The sequence below is a fragment of the Salvia splendens genome, chromosome 6 (genome assembly GCF_004379255.2).
Source record: "Salvia splendens isolate huo1 chromosome 6, SspV2, whole genome shotgun sequence".
In the NCBI taxonomy this organism is placed as follows: Eukaryota; Viridiplantae; Streptophyta; class Magnoliopsida; order Lamiales; family Lamiaceae; genus Salvia; species Salvia splendens.
Genome location: NC_056037.1, coordinates 36557348 through 36579976, shown reverse-complemented (window position 1 = coordinate 36579976; position 22629 = coordinate 36557348). Strand labels below are relative to the sequence as shown.

General features: G+C 40.2%; 1 protein-coding gene across 1 annotated transcript; it reads left to right on the top strand.

Moving 5' to 3' along the window:
- Positions 1–17030: 17030 nt before the first annotated feature.
- LOC121809703 lies at positions 17031–19135 on the top strand. The gene is made up of 2 exons (XM_042210461.1): positions 17031–17551; positions 18765–19135. Exons 1-2 carry the CDS (start codon positions 17191–17193, stop codon positions 18779–18781), a joined length of 378 nt encoding a protein of 125 aa, XP_042066395.1. The 5' UTR covers positions 17031–17190; the 3' UTR covers positions 18782–19135.
- The last annotated feature ends 3494 nt before the right edge of the window (positions 19136–22629 follow it).

Genomic DNA, 22629 nt, shown 5'->3' with positions numbered 1-22629 from the left:
AGTTCGGCACGACCAAAGAGTTCGGACTCAGCCTACAGCTCGGTAAAAGCCGACCAGTCAAGCTCTCCTCTCAGATCGGCAAGAGCTGATCGGTAAAGTCCAGCAGTTCGGTCTCAGCATTCGACCGAACTAGGAGTTAGTGGACTCATGAAAGGCCTCCACGACCTCCGCTATACCCACGATCTATTTAGTGGTACGAAGCAGTTATTGAGCAGTTATTGCTCACCCACGATCTTGTTAGTGGGGCTGCAAACCACGATCTTAGTTCAATGTATAAATAGAACTTAGATCAGATAGAAAAAGGTTAAGCTCTCTAGAGATAAAATACCATATAGCAAGTCTGTGTTGTAAGCTGTAATCCCAGATCAAGCAATACAATCTTGCCCTCCCTTCTTCCCGTGGACGTAGATTTACTTCAGTAAATCGAACCACGTAAATTCTTTGTGTCTGCATTTTCATTCTCTACCAGCATTTGCTAACATCAGTAATTCGCGGATTCATCACTGGCGCCGTCTGTGGGAAACCGAGAACAAAATTTGTGATAAAGCGAATTTTTGATCCATTTTTTCCACCCAAAAAATGCATACCAGATCGCAGAGTACCCGCATTCCTGCCCGTGAGAACCAGGAGGAAGCCAATCCATCCCATAGGTCTGGAAAACAGCCTAGGGATAAATCCACCACCAGTTCTCATGGCGAAGGAACAGGCCGCTCCAAAAATCGTCCCACTGAGTCTTCCCAGCAGCCTGATTTGAATGAGGCTGTCAAGCTGTTCTTGGCTGAGAAGCAGGATGAGTTCTTAGCCTTCCTGCAAAAGAGCCAAGAGCCGAAGACGAAAACGGAGGATTCTCCTTCCTCATCCAGACATGAAAGTCACTACCGCAGTAGTGCCGTGTCTTCCAGGAAGAAGAATCCTCAACCCCGACATATTCCTGTTCCTCCTCGGTACCGGAATCACAGGAGAACTCAATCTCCTCCATACCGACGAGATATCGGATTCGCCGTGTACGGAGCACTGAAGACTCCGTTCTCGGACGACATCACCCGAACTCCCCTACCACAGAACTACCGAACTCCGTCGATGACCTACGACGGGCTCGTGGACCCTCACGATTTCTTGGGGCGCTATCAATATAACATGGCGAACCAGGGTCTCAACGAGGTCCACATGTGCAAGCTGTTTCCCGAACTGCTCATCGGGAACGCGAGAAGGTGGTTCGATAGCCTCCCCCAGGGCAGCATCAGATCTTACCGAGATCTAATGGATGCCTTCCACAGGAGGTTCTTTCAGAAAGCGGAAGCCCGAATCACTTCGGCTCAGCTGCTTTCCATTCGTCAAGGTCGCGACGAAAAAATCAGCGACTTTATGACAAGATTCCACAAAGAATGCCTGCAAGTAGACGATCTCAACGATCTGCTTGTCATCTCGGCATTCCAAAATGGAATCCTGCCCGGAGCTCTCTACAGGAAGCTCGTTGAGTGCGGTCCGCAGACAGCTCAGGAAATGTGGGACATTGCGGACCAGTACTCCCGGGCCGATGAGGCAGACCGTCGCAAACGGTCGTTAGACAGCTCATCGTCCCGAGGAGACAGGAGGAAGCCCGATCATAGCGATCAGGGACATCCTCGCCGAACTCCTTTTGGCGATCAGGGACATCCTCGCCGAACTCCTTTTGAAAGGATTCAAAGGACTCCGGTGCAAGACAGATTGGGACCTCGTCTCAATCCCGAGAAGCCGCCCGCTCAGTTCGTACCGCTGAACAAGCCGAGAGCGGAAATTTTCGAACTACACTCTGACCTGTTCGAAAAGCCAAAGCGGATGACGAAATCAGCCGCGCGCCGACCCCAGGATAACTACTGCTCCTACCATCAAGACCACGGTCACGATACCGAGGAGTGCAGAAACTTGGCTGCAGGTATCGATGTTCTTGTGAGGGCAGGGACATTGAAAAAATACCAAAGCAAGCAGTCAAAGAAGAATAAGAAGCAGAGAGGTGCGAACTGCGCTCCTCAGGATCCGAAAAGGCAGCCGGATCCCGAAGACGATGACGAGCCGCAATATGATGGAGTAATCCTGACTATTGACGCTCTCCCTGCCGGGAAGACCAAGTCGTCCCTGAAGTCAGAGCGCAGGGGCTCCAATCGAGAGGAGCCAACGCATAAAAGGCTGAAGCAGGACGAAGTGATTACGTTCTCGGATGCTGATCCCGTCCCGGCCATCTCTCCTCACCAAGACGCCATTGTCATCCAAGCCGGAGTGGCAAACAAACTGATCCACAGGGTGTTTGTGGATACAGGAGCGTCAGTCAGCATTCTTTTTAAAGAGTGCTTCGACAAACTAGAAGTGGACCCAGCTCGGCTCAGTCCGGCTCCGCTTCCCCTGAAGAGCTTCACCCAGGAGGACACCCGCCCTGAAGGTATTATCAGCCTTCCGATCACGGTGGGAAAAGCGCCTACTAGCTCCAGTACGATGATTGAGTTTTTCGTGGTGAAAGCTCGGTCCCCGTACAACGTCATCCTGGGAAGAGACTGGCTCAACACAATTCGGGCCATTTGCTCCACTTATCACCTCACCATCAAGATCCCTACTAAAGGAGGGATAGCGGTCATCCGAGGTGACCAAAAGAGAGCAAAGGAATGTCTGCAAATTGCGCTTAGAAGTGCCGAGCATTCAGATCGGCACCACCAAGCATAGCAATCACAGCAGCCGGAGTCAGAGGCGATGACCGAAGTCATACCGGAGCCGAACTCGATGACAGTTCAGCTGTACGAAGACGATCCATCCAGAACGGTTAAGATCGGCTTCGCGGGAACGCCCCTACTTCGGGAAAAAACCATCCAGCTCCTCAAGGAGTATAAAGACGTCTTTGCATGGTCTCCGTTGGACATGACCGGAGTGCCCCCCGAGGTAATCACTCATCGGTTAAATATTGATCCTTCAGTCCGGCCGATAAAACAGAAGCAAAGACTCTTTGCGGCAGAACGAAGTCAAGTCATCCATGACGAAGTCCGTCAATTATTGAAGGCGGATGTGTTATTCGAAGTGAAGTATCCTTCGTGGGTGGCCAATCCTGTCATGATCAAGAAAAAGGAAGGAGGATGGCGGATGTGCATAGATTTCACCGATCTAAATAAGCACTGTCCCAAAGATTGCTATCCCCTTCCGAACATAGATAAAAAAGTAGAAGCTTTGATAGGCTTTGAAATTTTTTGTTTTCTTGATCTGTACAAAGGATACCATCAAGTTTTAATGGATGAGATTGACGCTTCAAAAACGGCCTTCATTACTGATTTCGGCATTTTCGCTTATAAAAAGATGCCATTCGGTTTAAAGAATGCCGGAGCCACTTATCAAAGGATGGTAGACAAGCTTTTTCGGCACCTGATTGGAAAGGAGGTCGAAGTGTATGTTGACGATATAGTCGTCAAAAGCAAAAGCACTTCGGAGTACGAGCACAACCTCAAGTCCACTCTCGACGTGCTCAAGAAAGCCAACCTCAAACTTAATCCCCAAAAGTGTACCTTTTTGGTAGATTCGGGAAAGTTTCTGGGTTGTTGGGTTTCAAAGGACGGACTCAAGGCAAACCCCTCAAAAGTTCAAGTCGTTCAGAACATGGCAATGCCGAAGTCCATACATGACGTGCAAAGGCTAACCGGATGTCTAGCCGCACTGAATCGATTCCTTTCCCAAGCAGCCGAAAAGCAACTGCCGTTCTTCAAGGTGTTGAAAAAGGCACCAAAGTTCGAGTGGGGAGCCGAGCAGAAAAAGGCCTTTGACGAACTCAAAAGTTATCTAGCCGAGCTTCCTATTCTCTCTGCTCCAACCGAAGCCGAAGTAATATTCTTATACTTAGCGGCATCGGATCAAACCATCAGCGCGGTGCTTGTACGAGAAGAAGGCCTAAAGCAGCTTCCCATCTACTTTACAAGCCGAGCATTAAGAGGTCCAGAAACAAGGTATCAACCTCTGGAAAAAATTGCTCTGGCATTAGTAAATGCAGCAAGGAGACTGCGGCCATACTTCTATGCTCACAAGGTATGCGTCTTAACTGATCTGCCACTTCGGCAAGTGTTGACCAAACCAGAAGCATCAGGCAGAATCGCCAAGTGGGCTATAGAGTTGGGAGAGCACACAATTGAATATCTACCTCGGAAAGCCATCAAGGGACAAGCCTTGGCAGATTTTCTTGCAGAGGCAAAGTTCGATCAAGCAATTCCTGTTATTGCCGAACAGAAGGATTCTGCCAATGCCGAACTAGCACAGCCCTTGGAATCCGAAGTAGAGCCGCCGGACTGCTGGAGCGGATTCGTAGATGGAGCTTCAAACAAGATGGGAAGTGGAGCTGGTATTTTACTTGTCGCTCCCGACGGACACGAGGTAACCTACTCACTTCGGTTCCTATTCCCCACTACTAATAATGAAGCCGAGTACGAAGCCCTCCTGGCCGGACTCCAGCTAGCGCAAAGTCTGCTCGTCAAATCTCTCAAAGTCCATTGTGATTCACAAGTCATAGTAAATCACATGTTGGGTACAAGTGAAGCTCGTGACGAGAGAATGAAGAAGTATTTGGACAAAGCGCAAAGCATCAGCCGAAGTTTCTCCTATTTTCGGATAATCCGCATTCCCAGAGCGGAAAATAGCCGAGCAGATACCTTAAGTAAGTTGGCCTCAGATCCGAGCTCAAAGGCGGAAGAATTAATGCATCGAAGCATTGATGAAGCCGAGGTACATTCAGTATCCAGCTCGCCGAACTGGATGACGCCGATCTTGCAGTATCTGGATCAAGGACAATTGCCCGAGGATAAGAGAGAAGCTCGGAAGATCACGTGCCGAGCACTTCGGTACGAACTTCATGAAGGAGTCCTCTTTAGAAAGTCTTACCTCCAGCCGTTATTGCGGTGCGTAGGACCAGAAGAGACGGACTACATCCTCAGAGAAGTTCATGAAGGATCGTGCGGTAGCCACATCGGAGCCAGAGCTTTAGCTAAAAAAGTTCTGAGATGGGGATATTATTGGCCAACCATGGTACAAGAGGCAGTGCAGCTCGTCAAGAAGTGTACGAAGTGCCAAATTCATGCAAATGTCCCAAGGATGCCGCAGACCGATCTATACACTATGCAAAGCCCTTGGCCTTTCATGCAATGGGGCATAGACATAGTGGGACCACTTCCTCAAGCTCCTCGGCAAATGAAATTCCTTATCGTTGCCGTGGACTACTTCACGAAGTGGGTGGAGGCTGAACCATTAGCTACGATAACGAGCTCAAAGGCATTGGACTTCGTCTGGAAGAACATAGTGTGCCGATTTGGCATACCTCACATCCTCATCTCGGATAATGGGACTCAGTTCACCGACAAGACGTTCAAGAATTGGTGCCAAGAGCTGAACATTCAACAGCGGTTCACTTCGGTCTCCCATCCCCAAGCAAACGGACAAACGGAAGTAACGAACCGGATTCTGGTGAAAGGGTTAAAAGCTCGGTTAGAACAAGCCAAAGGACAATGGGTAGAAAATCTCCCTCAAGTCCTATGGTCCTATCGAACTACACCCAAAACCTCCAACGGTGAAACTCCGTATAGTCTGGTGTACGGCACTGAAGCCGTAATTCCGGTGGAGATCGGCGTACCCAGTCCCCGAACTCTAAATTTCTCCTCAGAAATGAATGACGACGGACTGAGAGCAGAACTAGATCTCGCCGAAGAAAGAAGAGAATTGGCGTGCATAAAAGCAGCCAAGTATAAGAAGCAAGTAGCCCGGTATTATAACCAAAGGGTGAAAAAGCTTCAATTTCAAGTGGGAGATCTCGTCTTGAGAAACAACGAAGTAAGCCGAGCAGAAAAGCTGGGCAAACTCGAGCCCACATGGGAGGGTCCGTATCGGGTGTCAGAAGTCCTCGGCAAAGGGTCTTATAAATTGACTCACATGTCAGGAGAACAAGTACCCCGAACATGGCACGTCTCCAACCTCAAGAAGTTCCACTTGTAAGAGACAAGGTCCGGTCAGTCTGTCTTGTGTCTAGTTCGGTCATAGGGGTACATGTTTTTATTTGTTTGTTTTTTACTTGTACCTTTTACTTGTCGTTTTATAAAAGGTTTAAAGTTTTTTTTCTTTCATCTTTTTCATTTTTTCTCTATGTGTTTTGTCTCTATGTGCTTGTCGTCTCTTACAAATGGTACCAAGGTATATCGTTCTTTAAAGACTGATCCCCTTTTTAGATCGATTATTAAAGACTATTGTGAGTCCAAGCTTCCAAGGAGGATACAAGACCACAATTCAGCTTAACAAGCAGTCCGTCTGAAACGAACTGCAATAAGCCAACGATTGTGAGTCCAAGCTTCCAAGGAGGATACAAGACCGCAATTCAGCTTAACAAGCACTTCGTCCGAAACGAACTGCAATAAGCCAACGATTGTGAGTCCAAGCTTCTCAGGAAGATACAAGACCACAATTCGGCTGAAGAAATAAGCACTTCGTCTGAAACGAACTGCAATAAGGGAAAGTCCGATCCACGCGATAAACCTCGCCGAATTAGGACGACCAAGTTCGGTCAAAGAAGTTTACCTCATAAGACCGGGGACGACCATGTCTAGTCAAAGAGGTTTACTGCATAAGACCACTTCGGTTAACTGGGAAAGTCCGATCCACGCGATAAAACTCGCCGAATTAGGACAAGGGAAAGTTCGATCCCGGCGACAAAAATCGCCAAATTAGAACACAAACCAAGTCCGGTCAAAGATGTTTATTTCATCAGACCAAAGACGAGTCCGGTCAAAGATGTTTATTTCATCAGACCAAAGACGAGTCCGGTCAAAGATGTTTATTTCATCAGACCAAAGACGAGTTCGGTCAAAGATGTTTATTTCATCAGACCAAAGACGAGTCCGGTCAAAGATGTTTATTTCATCAGACCAAAGACGAGTCCGGTCAAAGATGTTTATTTCATCAGACCAAAGACGAGTCCGATCAAAGAAGTTTACTTCATAAGACCAAGGACCAAGTCCGGTCAAAGAAGTTTACTTCATAAGACCAAGGACAAGTACGATGAAATTTTTTCGCTAAGCTGTAAATACAGTGTTAGAAGCGAAAACAAAATTTCATTTTTCAAATCTTGTTCGGCATACAACTCCGCTACCCTACAAAATGGCGTTACGCTATTACAAAGGACTATTCTACTGTCCAGGGTTGCTGAAGTTAAGCCACCTATCTGCAAAATCCTCTGGAAGCCGAGTTCGGTTGTTCCAAGCAGATGAAGAATAAGCAGGTCGACGAGATGCTATCCTCGACCCAACGCCTCTTCCCCGAGCCCGAGAAGTCCTAACACCTCGGCGATGAAGAGTCTCTGCAATAAGCATCTGCTGATCTTGCTCGCTCATAGTCACAACTCCTCGGCGAATTTCAGTCCGTCCCTGTCTTGACGATTCCGGTTGCTCCTGAGCCCGTTCTCGTCTTGACGTTTCCGGCTGTTCCGGAGTTCGTTGTTGACTGGGAGTAGGATTTTGAACAAGGGAACCAGAGGTTTGATCTGGAGTGCGAGCATCTGTTGGCACGATATGCCGAAGGAATCTTTCTATGGAGGGGCGCCGAGAAAGAACAATGTTGTACCGAGAAGCCCAGCGCCGCAATGATTTCACAACTTGTTGGCAAGCCGAGCTCTCCAGCGCATTGTTCCTCCGGAGTACATGATATTCCTCCCACAGTTCGTCAACTCGACTCTGAACATCTGATATGGTCACTCCCCCGCGCACACGGATGTAATCCTCGTACGCAGTCCTCTCAGCAATGGTCGTATTCAGCTCGGCCTCCAGATCCTTCTTATCGGACTCTAAGTCCTTATTATCGGCCTCCAGCTTCACTAAACGAGCCAGAAGCTCGTCATTCTTCGTCTGATCGGCTATAGCTCTTTTCTCAGCTTCGTCTAAAGCCGAAGAGTACAGCCGTTTCCAGTGAAGTATCTCCATCTCCTTGAGTACAAAGCAGCTATATTAGTTCGGCAGCTGTACCGAGCAGATAGTAAAATACAACAGGAATAAAGGCGAGTACGAAAAGCTATACGAAGACAAGTGTAGAGAATTTTTCATTCACAAGGAAAATTTTTACACTAGGAGGGCTTCAAGGCCATTTTACAAGGAAGAAACTAGACTAAGAGAAGGGAGACGAAATCATACTCCGCCAGCTTCGTCTCCGGCTCCTTGGTCTGGTTCAGCTCCTTTCTCCTGAGCTACCTCAGCCTCGGCCTCGCATCCTGCCGGCCTCGCCTCCGCCTCCTGATCGGCTTCCTTCTCCGGATGCCCGGCCCGCTCGACTTCGGCCTCGAGCTCCAGCGACTCGGCCTCACCCTCTCCGTTGTAAGTCGAAGCGGGTGAAACGGGTCCCACGGAGGCAAAGATAGCCTCCAGGTTCTCGTCCCGATCAGCTCGACAACTCCGGACTCGGTCTGCAGAAAGCAGGACCGAGGATGAAGCGAGCTCCTCAAGGAGCGGCAGATTCTGAAGCCGAGCTGCTATCTCACGGCTGTACAGAGGCAGCACGACGTCGGCCCCCTGCTCGCCCTTATCGGTAATTAGCCTTACCAGACTACCGACAAAGGCCGAGAACTGGCTGCTCAAAAAGAGTTTCTCCGTGTAAACACGGAGAGCCTCCCCCTGGGCAGCCACGGCGGCAGCCTCCTTCTGAGCCTCCCGGTGCTTCGTCTGCTCTTGCAGGATGATGAGCTGGTTTTTGGCTGACCGGGCTTCATCCTGAGCCGAGATCCTAGCAGCTCGGGCCCTCTCAAATTTGGCCTCAGCCTGTTCGGCCAAACTACGAGCAAGATGCAACTCCTTCTGCATCTCCTCGTAGTCTTGGGATGCTTTGGAGAGCTCCACGGAGACGAGCTTGGCTCTCTGAAGATGAACAAGGAAAAAACTCAACAGAATGGCCATCAAAAAATGTGGAAAACAAGCCAAGTCAGAAAGCTTACCTCCACAAAATTTGTCGGCCATTGAAAAGGCTCAGGGACGTGTTCCGGGATGTCTGCAACCACCTCGGAGATGACCAGGTCTTTCCCCGGCACTCTTGGGGACTCATGAAATTTCCCCTTCCCTTTAGCCGAACACGACTCCGGCACTTTCGGATCCGAAGAAGAGGTTTTTTGCCTCTTCGGATTCTCCTCGGCTTCAGATGCCGAGCGAGGGGCTCTCTGCCTCTCCGGCTCCACAAGCTCGGAGGACTTTCGGATAGCCTTATTCAGCATGTACACTGCCAAACAGCAAGAAAGCAAAGTCAGATTTTCTTCGTTAAAGCAGTAGAGCATAAAGATAAAGAGAAATCCTCACCCTCGGCCTCTTCGTCCGAAGACGAGATGTCGAACACGACGTCGCCCTTGACGAGCTCAGACTCCGTGTATTGTTTCCTAACTATGGGAATCTTGTTGAGCTCGCCATCGAGCTCGTCCAACGGTTCAGGCCGAGGATGACGGATAACAGACTTCGGCCCTCTCCAAGGAAAACTAGGAGCCGCGGTCCTATCATAATAGAAGAAGCGGTTTTGCCACTTCGGCCACTTCGTTTTACAAAAGGCCCTAAAGGGCTGTACAGGGATCAAGTAAAACCAAGACCCCTTCCTCTTAAATTGAAAGAATTTAAGGATCGCCTTCAAAGACAAATCCCTTCCTAACCTACGGAGTTCGGCAGCGAAGGCCGACAAGTGCCTCCAAGAGTTCGGAGTCACCTGGCCTAAAGGAAGCTGAAAAAAATCTAGTAAATCTATAAAGGCAGAAGGGAGGGGGAAACGAAGCCCGCATTCTAAGCAGGCCTCGTACACGGTGGCGTAACCCTCCGGCGGGGAGTCAGCCCTATGATCACCGTCAGGTACCACCGCCCTCCCCCCAGGAAAAAAGTATTTTTCGGGTAGGGATACCACAGTATCCTTACTCAAAATACTATGGAAATACTCTACGGTCTTCTCCCCGGACTCTTTCCGGCCAGAAGACCCCTTACCGCCTCTCCTACCGCTACCCGACTCCGAAGAAGAAGAAGAAGAAGACATTTTTCTTACTTTTTGAAGGTGAAGAAAGTCTGAAGAAGCTCTTGAAAGCGGAAGAAAATTTCTCGAGAAAGAGAGAGTATAGAAGACGCAACAGCAAAGGTGTTCAAATGAGGAAGAAAGAGCATATTTATCAGATTCGGGAAAGATTTCGAGATCGTTGCGCTGTTTCGAATCCCACCTTTTCAGGATTCAACGGCCGGATTTTACTGTCGCATTTAATGCAGGCACGCGCAAGGCACGTCCCCTGACGTCAGCCTCCCCCTTACCATTATCCAGAATGCCGAAGTGACTCACCTCGCCGAAGTGATTCACTTCGCTTTTCGGGGGGGGTAGTGATGGGGTACGAACTAAACCCTAATGGCAAGCCCAATAACAGTGACGGCCCATCAGCCCAGAGCCCAAGAAAGAGTATCTGTTCGGCACCAAAGAGTTCGGCACGACCAAAGAGTTCGGACTCAGCCTACAGCTCGGTAAAAGCCGACCAGTCAAGCTCTCCTCTCAGATCGGCAAGAGCTGATCGGTAAAGTCCAGCAGTTCGGTCTCAGCATTCGACCGAACTAGGAGTTAGTGGACTCATGAAAGGCCTCCACGACCTCCGCTATACCCACGATCTATTTAGTGGTACGAAGCAGTTATTGAGCAGTTATTGCTCACCCACGATCTTGTTAGTGGGGCTGCAAACCACGATCTTAGTTCAATGTATAAATAGAACTTAGATCAGATAGAAAAAGGTTAAGCTCTCTAGAGATAAAATACCATATAGCAAGTCTGTGTTGTAAGCTGTAATCCCAGATCAAGCAATACAATCTTGCCCTCCCTTCTTCCCGTGGACGTAGATTTACTTCAGTAAATCGAACCACGTAAATTCTTTGTGTCTGCATTTTCATTCTCTACCAGCATTTGCTAACATCAGTAATTCGCGGATTCATCAGGATCCAACTCCTAAAAATAATGGCAACCATCTGTTTATGGCTAAATATTTCCCAGATCATTGCATAGCAAAGGCTGCAGTATTTATACAGCTTCAAAATATACAATAATAGATGATACATATTCCATTTTTACATACTACTAATAAAGACACTTATTCACTGACACATTAGCATTAAAGAGGCAAATTAAATTAAATATCGGTAACTCATTCGAATGGACCGCCCATTAACATTTAAATGGGCCAACTCAATATGCATAAACGGCCCGACCAATTATTATAAACCCTAATAAGTTTAGTAACTTTTATCAGCGTCGCTGCTGCAACTGCATCTTCGGGTTTTTTCTTTTTTGATTCTAGACTACACTTAACATTCCTCAAGTGTACCGGACTTTTTTTTTATTCCGCCTTTGGGAGAGACGCATGACCCTCATGGGTCTCCTTTTAATGAAACGCATGACGAAGATGCGCCTTTCATAGAGACGCAGGAGGGACATGCGTCGTTAAATTTTTTATTTTTTTTATTTTTTTAAAGACGCATAAGCGTCATGCGTCACAGGCAAAGACGCATAAGAGTCATGCGTCTTTAACTTTTTTATTTTTATTTTTATTTTTATTTTTAATAGTATCTTTAACTTACATACATATAGGGATGTTTTTTAAAAGCGCATCCCAAAATTAATTCACCGACACTCCCTCTTTGCGTCCTTATTTTAATTTGACACGCCCACATATTTCCACCAAACCAACATTAGATGTTTTGAACCACTCTACTCCTATAACATCATCACATGATTCAACCCTTTTCAATTTCAATTCAAAATATTTATAAATAAATACACTTCAAATATACATACCATAGCATTTATTCATCACGCTTACAACACTCCTCTCCCATCCAGATTCTTCGTCCACCATCAAAATAAATTTCTGCAAAATAATCAAATACCAATTCATAAATATGCCTTTGAAAAGTAAATAATCAATCAAGACTTTAATTGCTTACCACGCACATCCTTGAAGAAGAATTTCCCATTGGAATAAATGTTTTAGAGGATATAAAGATAGTTGTTGTTCGTGGAATTAACTGTCTCATTCATTGCTATTTATAAAAGAGAAAAAAAATATTTTAGAATTAGATTACATAGAAAATCTTCAGTCCAAAAGGAGACAGTTATGCGTCTTCTAATAAAATAAAAATAAAATAAAATAAAATAAATTAAAAAATTAAAAATTTAACGACACATGTCCCTCATGCGTCTCTATGAAAGACGCATCTCTGTCATGCGTTTCATTTAAAGGAGACGCATGAGGGTAATGCGTCTCTCCCAAATGCGGAATAAAAAAAAGTCCAGTACACTTGAGGATTGTTAAGTGTAGTCTAGAATCAAAAAGAAAAAACCCTATGCTTGTCACGTAAGAGATGTAAATATATTATCTAGACAAGATTAAAAAAAAGGCTAGTTCATTTTAGATACAGTACCTTTTCTTTATTCCACTATTATTCTCAGCCTCAGAATTCTCATGTATTTAGACAGATTGAGGTAATGGGCCCATCAATATATCTTCATCTAGTGTGATATTTTTTAAGTACAATAATTTTAAAAGAATAAAAAAATATAAAGTTCTATAATTCTGTTTAAATTAAATTTACATAATATATTAACATGGGCTGATTAAAACCAAATAGCTCTTATAATATGAATTAGATTCATTGTTAGTTTCTAGATCATGAAAATCTATAATTATACATCACAATGTTCTATTTATTCATGGCCATGACAATCTTATAGGTGGCAATAAATTTCACTTTTTAAATTCATACATTTAGGCAAATTTCATACATGTTGAACAACGAATTCATTGTTTGTAGTTTATAGTAATTTAAAAGGAATTAGTAGTCTAAACCTTGTTGGGCTTATTTTAGCTCAATAAAGTCAATTAGGATTTACTCCACATTAAAAGACTCTCGTTTGTTTGTCAGGATTCTAACAAGGAAAGTAATATGATTCCTATAATTCTAGAATTCTGTATTTGTTTTAATAATAAGAAAATAAAGAAAGTAATTTGATTCCTAAAATTGGGGAAAGTTAGTGGAAATTCTAGGATTCTTATTCCTCAGCCTAAACCTGTTATTCTTTTTCCTTGATTTGAGGATGATTCCTCGGAAAATGAATCCCGGGAATATGATTCCTAGTAACTTTACTTTCCTGTGTTTGGAAAATATCAAGATTTTAAATTTTATATTTGATTTAAACACCAAACTAAAATTATACTCCCACTTATTATTATTTTTATTTATAAAAACGAATAATAATATAAATTTTGTAATACATTATTTAATTACAAATGATAATAATTATATTATTATATTTATTAGTTTAAATATGGATTATCCATCATAATATATAATAATATAATTGCAATTATAGTTACATGGAGTATTATAATCATAAATAATTATAATAATAAATATAATTATTATAATTATAAATACACATATTTACGGATATTTTAATCGAATAACTTTTATAATTTGAAATTTCACTATGACTTTATTGATTAATTATTAATTTATAAAATAATAATTATTATTTATTATTATATAATCTATATTTTAATTATTTTAATAAATTATTAATTATTATTATGATAATAACATATATGTATATAAACATTATAATAATATAGCTAGAATTATGATAATTTTAATTATAGTTATTTATTATACCATAATTAAGTATGGTTTATAATTTAAATATTTTTATACATTGTAATTAATAATAATAATAATAATAATAATAATAATAATAATAACTATACTTATATTGCATTAAATATGTAAAAATCCTAAGACTTGGAAAAAGAATACCTAAGAAAAGTTAGGATTTAGAATCCTGAAAAGTTGTACTAACTTTAGTTGTCTTGGGATTCTGATTACTTTCCCAATTTGATTAAAAACCGAAACAAACACATGATTTTAAAATTTAAGGAATCATATTACTTTCCCAGATAGAATCTTGACAACCAAACATGGCCATGTCTTCTACTACATGTTTAATTCTGCCGATTTCTCCCCTCCAAATCTCATATTGCGATTTTTTTTCTTTCATATTTTTGCTTAATTCACTTCTTTTTATCTCATCTCTATCGATTTCTCTTCTCATATCTCACTGCCGAGTTCTCTTCTTCCTTACTAACTTTCAGTTTCCTGATTATCTCATAAACAAGTTTAACAAATTATGCGGTTTTGTATTTGAAGTCTTGTTTTCGTTTTCTAATTTTGATGTATTTGATCTGTTCGTTTAATTGTCATTAGTTCTTGTAATTGATCTGTTTGTATAATTCTAATAAAACAGAGGCACCAAAACCAATTAGGAAGAATGATCTGCAATTTTCCAATGAGAAATAGGAGAAATTCAGAGGTTTAATAGTATCAAATTTGAAGCGCCGACTAATAGAATTAATAGGACGAAAGTAGTTCATTTTTTTCTGCAATTCTTAAGGAGTATATTGTTATGGACTTTTTAAGAATCATTCATTGCATATTTTTGTATCAGTAGATTTTTAATAATATTAGATATTATGTTTTATATATTTTATTAGATTATTGTTAAATAGAAATTATAAATTCATATTAATAAAATATATTGAAGTATTCATGACAAAAATTGGCAATAATACTCCTTTTATAGCACATATTTATAATAACTTGATTATTACTACATTTCTTCATTTATTGTTAAAACTAGATAAAAAAAAATCTTGACACGTTTCCAAACACAGGAAAGTAAAGTTACCCAAAATCATATTCTCATGAATCATTTTCTAAGTAATCATTTTTCATGTCAACTTTACTTTCCTGGTAAACAAACATGATTGAGTATTATGTTTCGAGTATTTTCCTTATTATGTTGTTCCCCTTTTAATTTTGACCAAATTAGTAGTATTAGAACTTTTTGAATTGATAAAATTTTAAAAATTGATTTATCGAGCATTTTTGCTTATTCAACAAGAACTTGAACATTTGAACCTTTTTTGTGTGTTTTAATACTCAATGTGATAGCATCCTTTTCTTTTCTAATTTAAATTTCGTACAATGTTTTTAGTGGTCCAAGATATAGTAGTAGTAGTAGTATTTTAAAATGAGATATTTCTTGATTGTGTATCAAAATGATAAATAATTTATTCGCGTTCAGATGATGGAATAATCGTGGTTTAGCACTAGAATTATTGTTTAATAAGCGTTGACCAATTTAAAGACGAGTGATAAGCACGTTTTATTTTAATATTTACTGAATGTTACTCCCTTAACACGATTATTCATATTTGCGTTTGGCAACCAAAATCAGATTTTGCTAGTTGGCAAGTTGAAAATATATGATAATTATAATAAATACTATTGGGATTTCATTTAACAAAATATACATGGGTTATTGTATTATACCCTTTTAAAAGACATGAGTTTAAGCATCAAACTAAGCAATTTAATTTGTTTTTTTTAGTTAAATGCGTATCGATTAAGCAAAAATAAGTTAAATTGATGATATCAGAGTGTCAACTAGGTCCAATGGACTCAATTCTTGGTGTCAGCCTGTCAGGATTTAATTCTGAACATTTTGAAAAGATTAATTCTTGTTAATATACTTCTAGCTACTATATGAAATAAAAGTAAAATATCGAAAACTTTCAAATGTTAAATGATATTGACAATTTTAGTAACATGGAGTAGTTCACTAAGCATAAATATATCACATAGTTAAGATTGATAATTGGATGTTTTTATGTCTTGTATATGAAACTCATTCTTCACTAACAATATTTTTAAAAACTTTTTCTGTATATCTCTCTCTTACTTTCCAATTATACATTAAAATTCGTGCCGAAAAAAATGTTCACTCTTTTTGGGAGCGGATGAGCTGTTTTATTCTATTTTCATCTATCTTATTTTATTTCTTCTATTACTTTATTTTCTACCTTCTATTTTTAATATATCAGGTTTTTAAATTTTGGGTCTAAAAGAAATGTCTGATCTATCTTGGGATGGTGGAGTATTGATTTAAGTCAATATCCAACCATAATACAACGAATTTATATTTATTATTACTATTATTTGAAGTCAGTTTACATCTTTGATTATTTAAATGCACTTTATTAGGATGAGAGATCGCGGAATACATCACCATCATATATACGCCGCGCGGATAGCCAACTGAGGCATGCCACGTGGAAAGGCTGGCCAATAGTTTGTTTGTGGCTGTGACGGCGGCGAAGAGGATAAGGCCCACGTGGGTCATTAATGCTTTCGGTTGAGCATCAAAATTCATGAACCATCCAATCTTAATAAAAAAAAATTTCATACTAGTATTCTTTATTATCGGATGATCCACTATGCCTCCTGTACTTTTTTTTTATTTTTGCAATAATCTCTCATAATCTCAGTAGTTAATAGGTCAATGTAACCATTGGAGTACATATTTTCAACAAAAGCTAATCAATTTTATTATTCATAAATAATACTTTCGTGCTTATCAGTTTTAAATTAAGACTCGAATAATTAACTAAAAATGTTATTGATACTCCATCGACATTAGAAATAGTTATGTACGTTTTTGATAAATATATTTTATAAGTTTACTATTAATTATAATTTATATTATTATAGTTAAGATAAAATAAATAAAAATATAAATTTCGACTCTCACGTAAGTGCGGGTGAGCATAAGAAGGCAAGGAGAGGAGATTGCGAAGCATTGACGAGGAGGAAGAGGCAGTGAATCGAAGGAGGCGACAACACAGAGGTGGAATGGGGAGATGTTGAGAAGAAAGATGAATGCCAATTTATATGACTTGTCAATTCTAATAATTGTTACAATTAGGAGAAAGATGAATGAGGATTTATAACAAATAATTTTGATAGATAAAGAACAACTACTACCATCTTCACATGAAGTGACTAAATCTTAACTCTATTATCTTAACACATAACCTAATGCAATTAATTACAATAGTATATACTTGTGTGAATAAAAAGATAAAGAAAAAATAAAAGGAAAGGGGGTTATAGTCGAAAGTCAAGATCGAAAAAGGAGATAAATACCAGCTGCTTTATCCATTGCAATTCCCAGAGATTATCCATTCACCTCGGTCTTTGAACAAAATTTCCCATCTTTAAATCGCCACCCTTATCAAATTCCACTTCGAATTCCCGGAAATTTTGCCCAAAATCCATCATGATGGGCCACCAAAATCACCACCAGGATCACCAATCCAAGGTTTTCTACGAGCTCTCCGCTCTCGTTTTGAACATCATTCGCTCGCCGCCGACCGCCGCCGACCCCCGGCGGAGGTGGGACCCCCTCTCCTTCCAGAACATGACGCCCGCCGGGTTCGCCTCCCTGCTCCTCGGCATCTCGCTCTCGCTCATGCTCTGCGGATCGGTCACGTTTTTCTTAGGTTTTATGTTGATGCCTTGGGTTCTTGGATTGGTTGTCTTCTTGTATTTTGTGGGGATTGTTTCCAGCATTTCGATGATTGGGAGAGCCATTCTCTGTCATAATCCCGCCCCTCCTTCGCCCACCAAGGAGATTCCTTGTGAGTATTGCTACCAATTTTGCTTCAAGATTCAATATTTAGGTCAAGTTGAATGTTATCTTCGTAGATCATAGTTTGAGCTAGATTTGCTCAGTATTGTTCTTTGATTTCACAATTGTTTGAGTTATACAAGGGAATTCTAGTTTGTTTCATCCAATTTGTAGAGTTCTGGTGCATAAGTGAAGGCCTCTTGGGATGAAGACTTGAATTGGAATAGGAATAGGAGAGGTGTGTGTGTGTTTGTTTTTTTAGTTGGATTTAGTTTTGGATTTAGTTTTGTTTGATTCGAACTCTATTCTCTAAAGGAATTGATTAAGTAGGAGAGGTTTGTTTTGGTTGTTTTCTAGTTTTAGATTTAGATTTAGATTCAGCTGTCTTGCTTGGATCGAACTCTATCCCCGTGAAGGATTGAGTAAATAGGATAGGTGTTTTGAGTTGTTTTCTAGTTTTAGATTTAGTTTCAGTTGTTATGTTTGAGTAGAACTTTATCCCGTGATAGAGAGTCAAATTTCGTTTCCAACTAGAATTACAAGTTGAGTTAATTTTTGTTGCCTACAAGCTTTCTTGTTAGAATTAGAAGTTGAGTTAATTTTTGTTGCCTATAAGCTTTCTTGCTAGAATTAGAAGTTGAGTTTGGGTCGAACCCCTTTGCCTTAAGGGATTGAGGGTATCTTTTCATTTCCAACTACTAGTAGGATTTTTGTTGCCTAATGGCTTCCTTGCTAGTTTGGAGGGTAGCTTATGAATTGAAATGGACTCGAGTTTCTGTATTTGTTTGTTGCGTTTTCTTCGTAAGTTCAGTCATTCTTGTAAGCTACCCTATTTGGCATCAAATTCCTACTGCATATGCTTCCTAATACAGTTACCAGCATTACTATCTCTCTGTTTTCGGTTTCATGTGATTACAAGCATCACACAAATTAGGTTGGACAACGACTAAACATAAGGCTACCTTTGACCGAGACACATCTTAGATCAATCTGCTCGGATCTCGTAATCAATGTTGTGATCCATCTTGGAATAATAGTTGATAAATAACCCACAATTCCGTCTCTTGTTATATCTGGTTAAAGTAGTTAGCTAATTCCCCACATTGTTGAGGGGAAATTTATACATTCATTCATGTCTCACGGCGTAATATTGCTATGTTTCACCTTTGTGTTCTCGTGCTCATTAATTTATTGATGATTTTGGTTTATACTCTGTATTGCAGCGTGGAAGGTGTTGTGATAGGTCGGTTGTAGCCATGGCGGTGGAGTTTGCAGCGCCATCGTTGTGAGCTTGCCCGTTGCGGGACTGTGGATACATCTCCTTGAATGATACTTTTTGTTGATTTGGAGTTACAGCAAATTCTCTATCAAGTTGAAGGGAAACCACTTTCACCATTTGAAGATGAGACATTCATTTTAGCTGTGTTTTTTTCTGCTTAGGTGGAAACAACAGCACTCTATATTTATTTCTCCATATGTTGTAGTATCTCTTGAGAGGGATTGATTTTTGAGCTTGTTGTGTGTATATTATTATAGACTGTGTAATGAATTCTTCTCTCTTTGAAATGTATTCTGTCTTCTTTTTTTTTGGTCATATTGGTTGAATTATAAACCCCTCTCTTGAGATATACACTTTCATTCACTATTTCATTTGGTATTATGCTAAAAAGTTATTGCAATTAATTTATATTTGTGTGAGCCATTTATTCGAAATATTCTTTCATTTTTTATCTTCTTCTTTTACTTCTGTATAATATTTAGAATTATGGTTTTTATTTTAAATTTTATTTATCGTTTTACAATTAAATAATATTGATATGAATTATTATTGATATTTTATCAAATTATACTCCATTAATTATAAATAAAACTATATGTACACATGGCGTGTATATTTTAGTGAAATATTTGCACATTGTTTTTCTCTATATTAATTACATAAGTGTTAGTAGTATTTATTTTTGCATGGAACTCTGCCTTAGATAAATATATATGCTCCAATCAGGGAATTAATAATATATTTTCGAAAAAATATTAAAAAATTCAAGTTATTTTGAAATAAGAAAGCAGCGTCCATGTCTGATTGTTGAAACAATTACTAGTAATAAACAAGTGTATGAATAAATATAATTTTTTTTTCTCAAATTGATTATATCCAAAAATATATATCAGGGTCAAAATAGTTATAACATGATAAAATTAACAAAAGAATCAGTTTAAATAAAATCGGTCGGGTGATATTCAAAATTTAATGCCAAGTAAAATCACGATACGTTTTTAGGAGTTTGACTAAATTAATGTTTCAAAAATACATTAGAGCATCCTGAGCGGTCCGTCCGTCCGTGCCAGCGGCGCGTCACCGCCTGCTTGCTACTGCGCTCTTGCCGCTGGCGCGGCGCTGCTCGATGCATCGAGCACGTTCGTGCCAGCGAGCAACACACATGTCAATTTCCGTCAACACATCATTGAAGAGTGGTGAAGAATAGAACACGTTCAAGTCGTTGTTGGATCCGGCAACACCGAAATATGCATGCAAATCCATAGGCGGTAGTCGGCAACCGCTTCAAGGATAAGTGTTGGCCGCCGCCTTTGTGGCCGCTTAAGTGTTGCCCCCTCCAAGCAGTCAGGCAATTCTTCCACCTCCAATGCATGCAGTTAATGCTGCCAAGCATACCGGGAAAGCCATGGACTGTTTCGTAAAGACGAAGTAACCGTTGGCAATCATCGGTGGTGGGTGCCCGAAGGAATTTATCACCGAAAGCTGAGCAAACGCCCTCGTAAAAATTTTTAAGGCAAAGGATTCCAGTGGACACACCAACATGCAAATACTCGTCGAAGAGGTCAACCGTTTGCCCAGTAGCAAGTTGTCGAATGACACACGTACACTTCTGCAACGGTGAGAGACTTTGCCGACCGGCTGCGTCTGTACTTGTTTGAAAGTATTCAACACGGGCGGCCAATGTGTTGACAATACGCATAAACAAGCGCTTAGACATGCGAAAACGGCGCCGAAAGTAATCTTCCGGAAACCGCGGCTGGTCGGAAAAATAGTCGGCAACGAGCCTTTCGTGGGCTCCCTCCCGGTCACGAGGGATGTAGCGGCGAGTTGATCTAGTAGGTTGAGGAGGAGGGGCGGGGGTATTCGCTGCGACATAGGCTTCTTAAGCGGCACGATGTTGTTCATAGTATTCTTGTTCTTCGAGCTCCGCTTCCGCAATGAGATGGGTGAAATTCATTTGAGGTTTTGAGTGAGAGATGAAGGTGTAGATAAGTTGTATGAAAAAATATGAATGAGAGATGAATGAAAGATGATTTGATGTGAAAAATGGATGATGAATGTGTGTATTTATAGATGATTTGGGGGTTAAAAAATAAAAAATACAGAAAAATGGTAAAAAAAAACGCCATTTTTTTGGGATTGTGAATTTTTTTTTTATTTTTTGGTATTATTTTTGATTTTTTTTAAAAAAGAAATAAATTTCCAACGGAAATGCCGTTAGCCAATCAGAACGCGCGACGTCGGCTGCTCGCTGGCACGGACTTGCTCGATGCATCGAGCAGCGCCGTGCCAGCGACGGACAGCGGTGTCGCACCGCTGGCACGGACGGACGGACGAGCGCGTGCTCGCCGCTGTGGATGCTCTTAGGTTGACTTTGTTGGCCTTGTGATGCTATGCCATCAATTGTTTTATTCTTTAGTTATAAGGGTAACATGCTACAACAAGAGTATAATTAATTTATTATATTGTTTGAATTACACCTAAATCTTTTAGAAAGATTAATTTATCAAGATTTTGAAGATCGAAATATATTTTAGAAAGTCTTTAAGACATTCTTTAATAGTACATATATACTATCTTTGATTTTGTCACAAAGAAGTTTATTCTTCAATTTTCACAATTCATTTATCCTCGTGTAAAAAATTACAAGGTGTGTGTATATATATAGTATATGTACGTATTTAGAATTCTAAATCAAAAGTTAAAATTTTCAAATAATTTGTTAAATAATTAAGACAAGTATATATTTAAGTTTAATATATTTTTATTTTTATTTCTTAATCTTGCATGTGGTTAATTTCTTAAAGTAAATTTGGTTAACTTGATGAAATAAAGTTAATTAGTTGAAAACATGGACCAAAAAGGGCTACAATCATGAGAGAAAGATTCAAAGGGAGGAATGAGGAATATTTTTGGGGCGAATCCATCCTCGATATATTGAGAGACTAAGTGATGGTGAATTATAAAGGTGGTGGGAAAAGCAAAGAGGAATCTCGTGATTTAAGCAAATATTGTGATTTTTGCGAATTTTGTTCGATTCCAAAAGAGAAGATGATGATGATGATGGTGGAACTTAAAGGGTGGTTGCCCTAAAAGTCAAATTGTGATTATGCTTAGAATGAGATATGGATAAAATAGTCGAAAATATTGGACGAATTCCTCCTCGTATTATTCTTAAATTAGTGTAACACTCCTGCCATTTTAAATGTACTACTCTATAGTATTTTATAAACATGCAATGTCTAAATTTTAAACTCAATACTCCTCATTCGGTCATTCCTAATTCAAAAAATGTTAAATAGAATACTAATAAATACATAATCTTTTTAAATGCATATTTCAACAAATAAATTAAAAAATTGTAATAATAGTCGACAGACGGGTTTGGACCTGTGCGGGCGAAGCCCAACAGATTTCAAGTCTGTCTCCTTAACCACTCGAACATATCGACTTTATTAAATCTTTCACTTACATAACGCTATTTTAAGGTTTGTTTACCAACTAATTAAATATTGATACATGGGTAAATTCATTGTATATTTGTTTTGTTTATTTATGCCTGTTTGTAAATTTATTGTCAATTTATTTTATCTTAAGTACTTATATTTAGTGGAGAAGTTATAGTTGGAGATGTTCAAATTGGTTTGATATTATTTATTTTATGCTAGTTTTCATCATTATTCAAAATGTTCGTACGTGTGCACTGTGTGGATGTACGCTTCAAAGTTTTTGTCAATGTTTTAAAAATCGGACCGGTGAGTGAACCGGCAAAGCCACTGGTTCATGGTTCAACCGGTCCAACCGGTTTA